This window comes from Hyperolius riggenbachi, chromosome 11 (assembly GCF_040937935.1).
Source record: "Hyperolius riggenbachi isolate aHypRig1 chromosome 11, aHypRig1.pri, whole genome shotgun sequence".
Classification (NCBI taxonomy): domain Eukaryota; kingdom Metazoa; phylum Chordata; class Amphibia; order Anura; family Hyperoliidae; genus Hyperolius; species Hyperolius riggenbachi.
Genome location: NC_090656.1, coordinates 193,774,791 through 193,786,746, shown reverse-complemented (window position 1 = coordinate 193,786,746; position 11,956 = coordinate 193,774,791). Strand labels below are relative to the sequence as shown.

Sequence of the window (11,956 nt, the reverse complement as noted above, 5' to 3'; positions counted from 1 at the left end):
GAAAGTGTGGGCACCTCTGGCATATACCATTGCCTGTATTATTTTGTACCCCATGTTTGTTAATTAAAGGACCACCATCGTGAAAATTGTAAAGTTTAAAATACATATAAACACATACAAATAAGAATTACATTTCTCCCAGAGTAAAATGAGCCATACATTACTTTTCTCCTATGTTGCTGTCACTTACAGTAGGTAGTAGAAAGCTGACAGAACTGACAGGTTTTGGAGTAGCCCATCTCCTCATGGGGGATTCTCTGGGCTTTGTTTATTTTTAAAAGCACTTAGTGAATGGCAGTTGCTCTATCCAACTGCCAAAGAAGTGTATGGTGAGCAGGGAGGCTGGCCAGCATTATTATATGTGCTCTCGTCTCATAGCCGTCTATTCCAGCATCGGACAACTTTGCACAATCACAGGTCACTCCCCCAGCTTTGGGCTCTCGGACATGGGGTTGAGAGACCTGGCTACCACAAGGAGCTAACTGGACTCCGTTTACCACATCAGGATTGGGTATAGTATGGCTTTTTGCTGTGTGCCCTCTGCTTATATTGAGCTGGCTGCAACTTTCATTTGATGCACAAATGCTTGCTACAATATCCGATTGAACTGCCTGCTGGCAGCTGCTGCACTAACTCTCCTTGGCCTTGCTGGACACACTGATCCACCCTGCTTTACTAATCCATACTGGCTTGCTGATTGTTATTATACAATTGATTCTTGGCAGGTTGCTTTGGGATTCCTGATCACATTAGGTGATCTTAGGTAGTGGTATGATTGGATGCATGGATGGTTGTCGTATGAGGCCTGTTGGCAGTACATACTGGTGCTTTTTTTAAACTAACATTGCTTGATTACATTAATAAATTTTGTACTTTTTCACTTTATTATGAATGTTTGTGATCTGTGACATATGCCCTCCCAAACCCCCTATTTCCTTCATTTTTACGTTTCAGCATTATTATATAAATGCTTTTTAGGGAATATCTTTATAAAGAATAAAAGCCTTGCTGAGAATCCCCCATGAAGAGATGGACTAGTCCAAAACTGTCGGTTCTGTCAGATTTCCACTACCTACTGTAAGTGACAGCAACATAGGAGAAAAGTAATTTACAGCTCATTTTACTCTGTAAGAAACATACTTCTTATTTGTTTGTGTTACATGCATTTGAAATGTTAAAATTTTTGCGATAGTGGTCCTTTAAATCAATAATAATAATAATAATGAATACTGTATTCTAACATTTACAATAGCAGTCCCCTAACTCCCAGCCAGTTATTCATTTATAAACAAAAAAAATTAGGAAAAAAAAATAAGAAAGACTAAACTAATTTATTATGTGCAAAAAATCACACCACTGGTTTTGGATTAGACCTTTGTAAGGATAAACAATTGTATTTATTTTTACAGTGCCCATTTCTGTTGCTAAGAGTGAAAAAATAAAAACCTCTTTTGCACGTATATCCTTATAGGGCCGGTGCACACCAAAAACCGCTAGCAGATCCGCAAAATGCTAGCAGATTTTGAAACGCTTTTTCTTCTTTTTCTGTAGCGTTTCAGCTAGCGTTTTGCGGTTTTGTGTAGCGGTTTTGGTATAGTAGATTTCATGTATTGTTACAGTAAAGCTGTTACTGAACAGCTACTGTAACAAAAAACGCCTGGCAAACCGCTCTGAAGTGCCGTTTTTCAGAGCGGTTTGCGGTTTTCCTATACTTAACATTGAGGCAGAAACGCATCCGCAATCCAAAATCTGCAGCAGCCCGGGAGTATGCGTTTCTGCAAAACGCCTCCCGCTCTGGTGTGCACCAGCCCATTGAAATACATTACCCTAGCGGATCCGCACCCGCAAGCAGATCGCAAACAGCAGCGGAAACGCTCCGGTGTGCACTAGGCCTAATAGTGTATTTTTCTTCTGCTAGAAACCTCCATAGTAAGGCTTTTTCCTACTGATCGTTAATAAATATAAATGCGTGGACAATATACGCTCTTAGAGCTGGTGCACACCAAAACCCGCTAGCAGATCCGCAAAATGCTAGCAGATTTTTAAACGCTTTTTTTTATTTTTATGAGGCGTTTTGCTAGCGTTTTGCGGATTGCTGCTGCGGTTTTCAGTATAGTAGATTTCATATATTGTTACAGTAAAGCTGTTACTGAACAGCTTCTGTAACAAAAACGCCTGCAAAACCGCTCTGAAGTGCCGTTTTTCAGAGCGGTTTGCGTTTTTCCTATACTTAACATTGAGGCAGAAACGCATCCGAAATCCAAAAAATGCCTCACCCAGGCATTTTTCGTTTCTGCAAAACGCCTGCCGCTCTGGTGTGCACCACCCCATTGAGATACATTGACCAAGCAGATCCGCAGCCGCAAGCGGATCTGAAAACGCCCAAAAAGCCGCTCGGTGTGCACCAGCCCTTATACATTGGTTTGGTTTCCAGCGATTCTGTAGCCAGCAATTAGCTTGGGCTGAGCCTCTTCAGGGTCTCTGGCAGACTAAAAAACATAAAAGCAAATATATATAATTAGTATAGAAAACATCAAGAGGTTAGATACAGTGTTACAACAAAACCGTTCACTATGGTGACCATCTTGGAAAAGTATCAGAGGACTGAATATAGTCGGACTCCCGATCCTGGTAAAATAGTTATCAGCCTTTCTTTATTAGTATGTGTGTGTGTGTGTGTGTGTGTGTGTGGGGGGGGGGGGGTGCTTATATCATGAAGGAGGCAGCTAAAGGAAATCTGAGATGGTTTTAACTGCTGTATTTATACTTACCTGGGGCTTCCTCCAGACCCATGAGGTGCGTAGGGTCCCTCACCGTCCACTCCATTCTCTTGTAATCCTTCCCAGTGATCTGGCTTGGCCGCCTGTGCACCCCCGTCATGCTCCCGCAGCTGGGAGCATTCTGCTTCTGTGCTGTAGTACTACGCAGGCGCAGAATGTTCCCAGGCATTGAGGCGTGGCTGGGAGTATGCGTGGGGCCAGGTCGCGCATGTACAAGTGCATGACTGGCCGCCTCTGGCCAGATTATCGGGAAGGATTACAACAGAACGGAGCGGCCAAAGTGGACAGCGAGGGACCCCACGTACGTTATGGGTCTGGAGGAAGGCCCAGGTAAGTATAAATACCGCAAATAAAACCATCCTGGGTACACTTTAATTGCTGGTACTCAGCCAAAGACAGAACACAATGGTTTTTTTTTTTTACCAGCAGTAGATGCTTACTTGGGGTTGGGAACCCAACTGAATAAAATATTGAATTACCAGATGATAGAAGGTCGGCAAGTGGTTGCAGTGAAGATTTCATCACAATTAGGCCTGTACACATCTAAAATCGAAATGGCTGACGCCAGCGATTTTCAATTTTGTGGGCGATTTTTTTTCTTTCTCCTCCCAGCGCTGTGATTTTTGTGAAGCTCTTTTAATAAGCGCTTTTGCTGAGCGATTGCGTTTTTTCACTCCCTGATGCAAGTCAGGAAGTGAACTCTTTGACCCGGAAAAGAATAAATACAATGTATTAATTCTTAAAAATGTGAACGCAATCGCTGCACAAAGCAATTTCTGAGCGTTTTGCATTTTTCCTATACCTTCCATTGGGCCAAAATCGCCTCAAAAATGGTACAGGCACCACTTCGCTGAGCGGATCGGAAACCCATCGCTCAGATGTGAACTCTCTCATAGGGAATCATTGCACAAGCATTTTGAGGGCGATTTTGAAAATCGCCTGCGCTTGAAAAAAGTGCAAAAACACCCGTAGTGTGAACGAGCCCTCACTGTATCCCTAGTCGGTAGGGATTAGTGGTCAGTGTAGATTTTACAATGCAAGGAGTGTCATTAGATTGCTGCCCATCACATTCTTGGGTGCTTTAAAGGGAACCTGAGGAATACGGAGGCTGCCATCTGCATTCCCTCATAAAACAATGCCGGTTGCCTGGCTGCCATGCTGAGCTTTTGGCTTTAGTTTCTTCTGAAGGTGCCCATTAACAGTACAATCTTTTCATTAGATGCGATTATTCAGCACAATTTGTTATGATCTTATTGTACAGAAAACTGCACAGTGTGAGGCACAAATCTATATAACTCAATTCTATGGTCAATTGGAACGGAAATTTTATCAATCCAAATTAATCGGAAGACAGAAAATGCCCTAATCGACCCGTTAATGGGAACAATCAACCATGTGATTACTTTCAATCAGAAATAGTGCGTCGAAAGATGGCATGAGCCAGCATGGTGGCGTAGTGGTTAGCGCTCTTGCCTTGCAGCGCTGGGTCCCCGGTTTGAATCCCAGCCAGGGCAACATAGGAGTTGGTATGTTCTCTCCATGATTGGGTGGGTTTCCTCCCATTTCCTCCCACTTCCCAAAAACATACAGATAAGTTAATTGGCTTTCCCCTAAAATTTGCCATACTTATGATTGGGAGCTTCTCTGAGGAACAGTGTGTGACAAGACTTTATATACTCTATATCTATCATGTTCCACAGCTCTTTACAAATACTAAATAATAATCTGATGAAAAATATTTACAACAACCATTGTGTTCAATCCTATGGGAGATGGGAGCTGCAATTGCAATATGTGCCATGCTCTCACCACTGGCAGATAGCTCTACTACCCTCATTTCAGCTAACAATATGTTATCAAAGGTTATATTAACTGCAATACAACCTTTAGTGCCTACATCCTCAAATGCCTATGTTCATTAATGTGCAGACAGAAAACGATTGGCCCATTCCAATTACATTTTCAAAAACACTTCAGTGATGTCTGTATAGCACTGGGCAGAGTGAGTATGGATATGAAGATTGATCCTATAAGCTTGTTGCAGTGAACTTTGTGCCTATACCACTGCACAGATATGGTGAGTTAAAGGGGTCCCCATCTCCAACTGAGGAGGTGACCGTGTCCACAAGATCATTTGTTGGGAAGCATTTATATACTTGATACAGTATCTTCATGCATCCCTCCCCATACATTTTCCTAGTGTCTGGTGGAACCCCTTCCATACATTTCCCTGGTGTCTAGTGGAACCCCTCCCTCCCCCATACATTTGTCTGGTGGATCCCCTCCCTCCCTTATACATTTTCCTGGTGTCTGGTGGACCCCCTTCCATACATTTTCCTGGTGTCTAGTGTAACCCCTCCCTCCTCCATACATGTTTCTGGTGTCTGGTGGATCCCCTTCCTCCCTTATACATTTTCCTGGTGTTTGGTAGATCCCCTCCCTCCCCCATACATTTTCCTGGTGTACAGTGGACCTCCTCCCACCCATACATTTTCCTGGTGTCTAGGAGATCCCCTCTCCCCATCATAAATTTTCCTGGTGTCTAGTGGACCTTCTTCCTAATACATTTCCCTGGTGTCTAGTGGACCCCCTACCTCCCTCATACATTTCTATGTTTTTTAGTGGACCCTCTCCCTCCCCCATACATTTCCTTTGTGTCTAGTAGACCCCCTCCATCGCCCATACATTTCCCTATTGTCTAGTCAGTGGTCCCCCCATGTATTCCCCCTACCCACATGCAGAGTTGAGTGCAGCAGGCAGTATAAGATAGACACTCGCCTCCTCCACTCTGCAATAGGGGAATAAAAGAGTAGCCTTAGTAAAAAGAGGGAGGATAAGAGGCAAGCCCCCATCCCTGCGTCCTTCGAGCCTCAACAGGAGGGAAGGAGCGGGACCCAGTGTAGGATCCTATCGGGGACCCAGTCCAACTCTGCTCATATCTCATCTGTTAGATGTGAGGGACACTGTGTATTGTTATGGCTGTAAACAGAAGTCCTTATGAAAATGAAATATGATTTCTCTATCCAGTCGTGAAAGAGATGAGCTTAACCAGAAATCGCGATAGCGGCAGTATTTCTATGACCCACAGGACTATTGTTCTCGTTCCAAGAACGTAGATATTAGTCTCTGGCTTTTCAAGTGCGGCGCGTGCACCCAGCACGGAAATAGCCGATCTCTGTCAGGTCCGCTCTACTATGCAGGTGCAGGAAACTTGCGTCTGCGCAGTAGAGCGGCCCAACAGCGTTCGATTTTTTCCGCCTATATACGAGTGGAGAGACGATACTGTGCCTGCGCTGGAGGCGGGAAGGTAAATATTTAAATCACCGCTGTTTGGAGGGGCACAGCGAGACCGCCGTGGGACACAGGAGGACGGGGGAAGCCTCGATAGGATCTAAAGGCTTTCCCCACCCAAGGTGAGTAACCCCCAGGGGAACGTTTTCTCATTACAGGTTCTTTAAAGAGACTCCGTAACAAAAATTGCATTCCAGTTTTTTATCATCCTACAAGTTCAAAAAGCTATTCTAATGTGTTCTGGCTTCCTGCAGCACTTTCTACTATCACCATCTCTGTAATAAATCAACTTAACTCTCTCTTGTCAGACTTGTCAGCCTGTGTCTGGAAGGCTGCCAAGTTCTTCAGTGTTGTGATTCTGTGATGCATCTCCCCCCTCCAGGCCCCTCTCTGCACACTGCCTGTGTATTATTTAGATTAGGTAAGCTTCTCTCTTCTCTCTTATCTTTTACAAGCTGGATAAATCGTTCTCTGAGCTGGCTGGGCTTTCACATACTATAGAATTACAGACAAGGGCAAAGCTGTTTGCAGGAAGAAACAAGCAGCCTGAAACTTCAGTGCATGAGAACAGGGGGAAAGAAACACACAAATGATCTCTTGAGATTCAAAAGGAAGGGTGTATACAGCCTGCTTGTGTATGAATGTATTTTCTATGTGTGGACATACTGTACATCAACCTACTTCCTGTTTTGGTGGCCATTTTGTTTGTTTGTAAACTTTTTAAAACTGTTTTTAACCACTTTTAATGCGGCGAGGAGCGGCGAAATTGTGACAGAGAGTAATAGGAGATGTCCCCTAAGGCACTGGTATGTTTACTTTTGTGCGATTTTAACAGTACAGATTCTCTTTAAGGGGAAGTCATTTAACTCATCTGTAGGTTTTTGGGATGTGGGAGGAAATCAGAGTACCCGGAGGAAACCCACACAGACCACAGGGAGAACATACAAACTCCGTGGCAGATAGTGCCCTGAGGTACCTTTATCTCCCCTGATCCACCCAGACAAACCCAAATATATGTGCTAACGTAATATCGTACAAGTCTGGGTTAGGAGTTCTACCACAAGGGAGAGGACAGTGTCAAGAAGAGTTCTCAACTGAATTTTCATGTACAGAGATCCCCCGTTACCACTTCCTGTCACATGATCACCCAATAAACTGCTGTAATCAAGCTGTCTCACCTATCTGTACCGCTGCATTGCAGATTCAGTTAACAGTCATATTCATCACAAATATCTGTTGTTCAGTTTGGACTAAACAGAGTAAAGGTGCCCATTAACGGTACAATTTCACCAAATGCGATCTTTTGATGCGATTTTTAGGATCAAATTGTATAGAAAATTTGCCATTTATAAAGGCAATCGATAGTGAACGATTCTTTGGTAAATTTCTAAGAAGGTAAACCGATCCGAAAGTTGGATTTTATGATCGCATTTGAAGAAAGAATCTTTCAGTAAATGTGAACAATTGATAATTGCCTTCCCAATTAGTTAGGGTCGTTCAAATCGAATTGAAAGATTGCATTTAGTGAAAAATGGTACCGTTAATGGGCACCTTTACAGTGATATTTACTGGAAACATTTAGCAGACTATCCCATAAGGCCATGGGCATGGCAACACCCAATCCACGGTGCCAATAGAGCATAGGAACCAGTTTGTGATAGGGGCCACTTGATCTCCTGTTACAGTGGTTTGCAAAAGTTTTCGGCCCCCTTGAAGTTTTCCACATTTTTTCATATCACTGCCACAAACATTATTATTATTATTACTTATTGTATTTATAAAGCGCCCACATATTACGCAGCGCTGCACAATAGATAAATGGGTTAACAAGACATAGAGGAAACTCGCAACAAAACAAGATCATGCAAATGATTTCATAACAGTACAGTGTCAGGTCAAAATAGAGACTGTTTTAATACACAAGAGGGGTGATTCACAGTAAGATTGCATAATCAAGCTGGAAACACTAGGGAGGAGGGCCCTGCCAGAGGCTTACAATCTAAAAGGTGAGGGTGGAGACAATCTGTTGAGAGGGTGTCTAACAGAACGTATTATGGTGCTGGTGTAGGGGGGTATCCATTCCATTGTTGCCCTGGCTTTATGTTTAGGGTCATTGTCCTGCTGGAAGGTGAACCTCCGCCCCAGTCTCAAGTCTTTTGCAGTCTCCAAGAGGTTTTCTTCCAGGATTGCCCTGTATTTGGCTCCATCCATCTTCCTATCAAATCTGACCAGCTTCCCTGTCCCTGCTGAAGAGAAGCACCCCCAGAGCATGATGCTGCCACCACCATATTTGACAGTGGGGATGGTGTGTTCAGAGTGATGTGTAGTGTTAGTGTTCCGCCACACATAGCGTTTTGTATTTTGGCCAAACAGTTCCATTTTGGTCTCATCTGACCAGAGCACCTTCTTCCACATGGTTGCTGTGTCCCCCACATGGCTTGTGGCAAACTGCAAACGGGACTTCTTATGCTTTTCTGTTAACGATGGCTTTCTTCTTGTCACTCTTCCATAAAGGCCAACTTTGTACAGTGCATGACTAATAGTTGTCCTATGGACAGAGTCTCCCACCTTAGCTGTAGATCTCTGCAGCTCGTCCAGAGTCACCATGGGCCTCTTGACTGCATTTCTGATCAGCGCTCTCCTTGTTCGGCCTGTGAGTTTAGGTGGACGGCCTTGTCTTGGTAGGTTTACAGTTGTGCCATACTCCTTCCATTTCCGAATGATCACTTGAACAGTGCTCCGTGGGATGTTCAAGGCTTTGGAAATATTTTTGTAGCCTAAGCCTGCATTCAATTCCTCAATAACTTTATCCCTGACCTGTCTGGTGTGTTCTTTGGACTTCATGGTGTTGTTGCTCCCAATATTCTATTAGACAACCTCTGAGGCCCTCACAGAGCAGTATTTGTACTGACATTAGATTACACATAGGTGCACTCTATTTAGTCATTAGCACTCATCAGGCAATGTCTATGGGCAACTGACTGCACTCAGACCAAAAGGGGCTGAATAATTACGCACACCCCACTTTGCAGTTATTTATTTGTAAAAAAAAATGTTTGGAATCATGTATGATATTCGTTCCACTTCTCATGTGTACACCACTCTGCATTGGTCTTTCACGTGGAATTCCAATAAAATTGATTCATGTTTGTGGCAGTAATATGACAAAATGAGGAAAACTTCACGGGGGCCAAATACTTTTGCAAACCACTGTATATGTTTCATGCTGACTCTGTTAAAAAGTATACCCAAAGTGAAACTCGGGTACAAAAATACTAACTTACCTATGAAGAGGGAAGCCTCTGGATCCTATATAGAGGATTCCTGCGCTGTCCTCCGATCCCCCATTGCCAATTGCCAACACTTTTAGTGCATGTATACTTGTACTAGTCACACATAGAAGCCCCCCCATAATTTGCTTCCGGACTCTACCATGACTGTTCTGTAACCTCTCACCTCACCGCCACCACTGACAGACTGAGAACCCACTCATTCGGTAATGCAGAAAGCAGGCGATTTTACCGAACACAGTCAAATTTCAATTCACTAAGGTTGATATCGCATGGAAAAGAAAAATGTACTCACTTGGGGCTTCTAACAACAGTCCTGTGCCTTCGCAGTCACTCAAGGATCCTCCTGTCCGCCGCCGCCAGCTAGTTTTGTTTTCGCAGACAGGCTTACTGTTGGTCTGGCCACATGTCTCCTTTACATTCCCGTCCACAATAGCGTCCGCTGGCGGCGGAGCAAAAGAGGATCCGTGAGTGACTGCGAAGGCACGGGAAGGCTGCAGGGGGCTGGTAGAATCCACAGGTGAGTAAAACTGATTTTTTTATTCATGGCTTAAGCATCCCTTTAGGGCTCGTTTCCACTATCGCGAATCTGCATGCGTCCAACGCATGCAGATCCGCACATGTAATACAAGTGGATGGGCCTGTTTCCACTGTAGCGTTTTTGAGGTGCGTTTTTTTCAGCGTGAAAAAAACGCACAAAAGAGCCAACGATTTCGCCTGCGTCGGGAATCCGTGCGAATCGCCGCTAATGTATTTAATAGTAAAAACGCATGCGTTTGTTACATGCGTTTTTACCCGCGATTTCGCGTGCGATTTCGCACCTTTTTCAATTTTATTTAGCCCTGGCAGTGTCATGGTTAATTTCGCATGGCACCCTGCCATGCGAAATCGCATGCGAAATCGCGGGTAAAAACGCATGTGGAAACGCATCCGCATGCGTTTTTACAAGCGTCGGAATGCGGCCGAAATCGCGTCGCAACAGTGGAAACAAGCCCTGAAAGAGGAACTCCAGTGAAAATAATGTAATAAAAAAGTGCTTCATTTTTACAATAATTATGTATAAATGATTTAGTCAGTGCTTGCCCATTGTAAAATCTTTTAAATCCCTTATTCACATTCTGACATTTATTACATGGTGACATTTTTACTGTGGGCAGGTTTAGTAGTTACTTCTAGCTGGTTTGGCAGTTAGAGACAGCTGTAAGCAGCTATTTCCTGTCTGTGAAGCTTGTTACATTGTGGCAAACTGCCAGGAGTACCGCGGTCCACAGAGCTTCTTGTGGGAGGGGTTTCAGCACAAAATCAGTCATACAGCGCCCCCTGATGGTCTGTTTGTGAAATGCAATATATTTCTCATGTAAAAGAGGGTATCAGCTACTGATTGGGATAAAGTTAAATTCTTGATTGGAGTTTCTCTTTAAAGCATTCAGAAAAAAAGTGACCTGTTAGGTATTTTAAGACCAGCCTGGAGCTGTTGGTAATTATTGAATATTCTGTTAAAGGAATAAGCAGCCAATAGGAGGAGCCACCCTGTCCTACTACTTAAACCAGTGGTGCTGATATACTGTGCCGGACGGCACATCAGAAAAGAAAAGAAACACAATGCAGGAGCAGGGAATGTTCTTAGAGGCTTTTCTGTATCAATTAGGACATGAATAATTATAGACTGATACAGAGAATCAGTGGAGTCGTGCAGTCTGCAAGTCTACAGAGGGATGCCTTTTACTGTCAGACCACATGAACCAGAATGGGAGAATATCACTGTAGCAGAACACAGCTTGCTGCCAAGCCCTACTCCACAGATGGTTAGACTTCTGCTTATTACTGAATAGGTCTTAGGGCCCTGAGACACCAAATAGCGATGTGGGTAGTTTTCGTTTTTTTTTAAAAACGCCTATATTGACGCAATCATGATTTTTAAACTAATCGCAATTGCGGCAATTTGGCAGCGATTTTAATGTAAGTTAATGAGGGCATTTTTAAAAAAATAAAATGACTCGCAAAATGCTATTTGGTGGGTCAGGGCCCTTAGTGGAACTATTTTGGGATCGCTGTCTTGCCACCCGGGGGACAGCCATGTCACCCGGCCGTCCTCAGTACAGCGCAGCGCTGTACAGACTAAAAGATGGCGGTTTCGCCATCTAATAGTCTGCTAGTGGCGATCGCTGCTGGGAGACTGATGGCGGAGCGGAGCACCGTTATCCAAATGGAGATGCACGTGCATCGGGGCGCTCCATCTCCTGCAAATCCCCGACCCAGGACTTTACGCCGATCGGTGTTAGGCAGTCCTGGAACTGCCGCCGCAGGCAGTCGGCAAGTAGTTAAAAAAAAATCATGAAACTCTGAGCTTAAGAGATTGAATCTCTCTCATTTCTCTTGGATGGTAGAATCTCAATTATTAAAATGAATGAGATGCCATGACTTTTACACCTTTTCCTAACGCTACCTGTTCATATCCTATACACCGTCCTGATGAAAGCCCAAATGTCATTCACACCTATAGGTATCTGGAAAGGAAAACCCCCACAATTAGGAAACAAATGATATAGAGACCTAAACAGGCAAGTGGTTTAGTGCTGGGTATCCAAAAATATT

At 43.9% G+C, this 11,956-nt stretch overlaps 1 protein-coding gene across 1 annotated transcript in view; it reads right to left on the bottom strand.

Annotated features, from left to right (window-relative positions):
* Window positions 1-1,360: 1,360 nt before the first annotated feature.
* Window positions 1,361-11,956, bottom strand: part of LOC137538083 (transmembrane protein 272-like) — a 74,288-nt gene continuing 63,692 nt past the window's right edge. Inside the window, exon 6 of the mRNA XM_068260080.1 lies at window positions 1,361-2,489. Coding sequence (XP_068116181.1) covers window positions 2,412-2,489 — 78 coding nt within the window. The 3' untranslated portion in view covers window positions 1,361-2,411. The remainder of the gene's footprint in view (window positions 2,490-11,956) is intronic.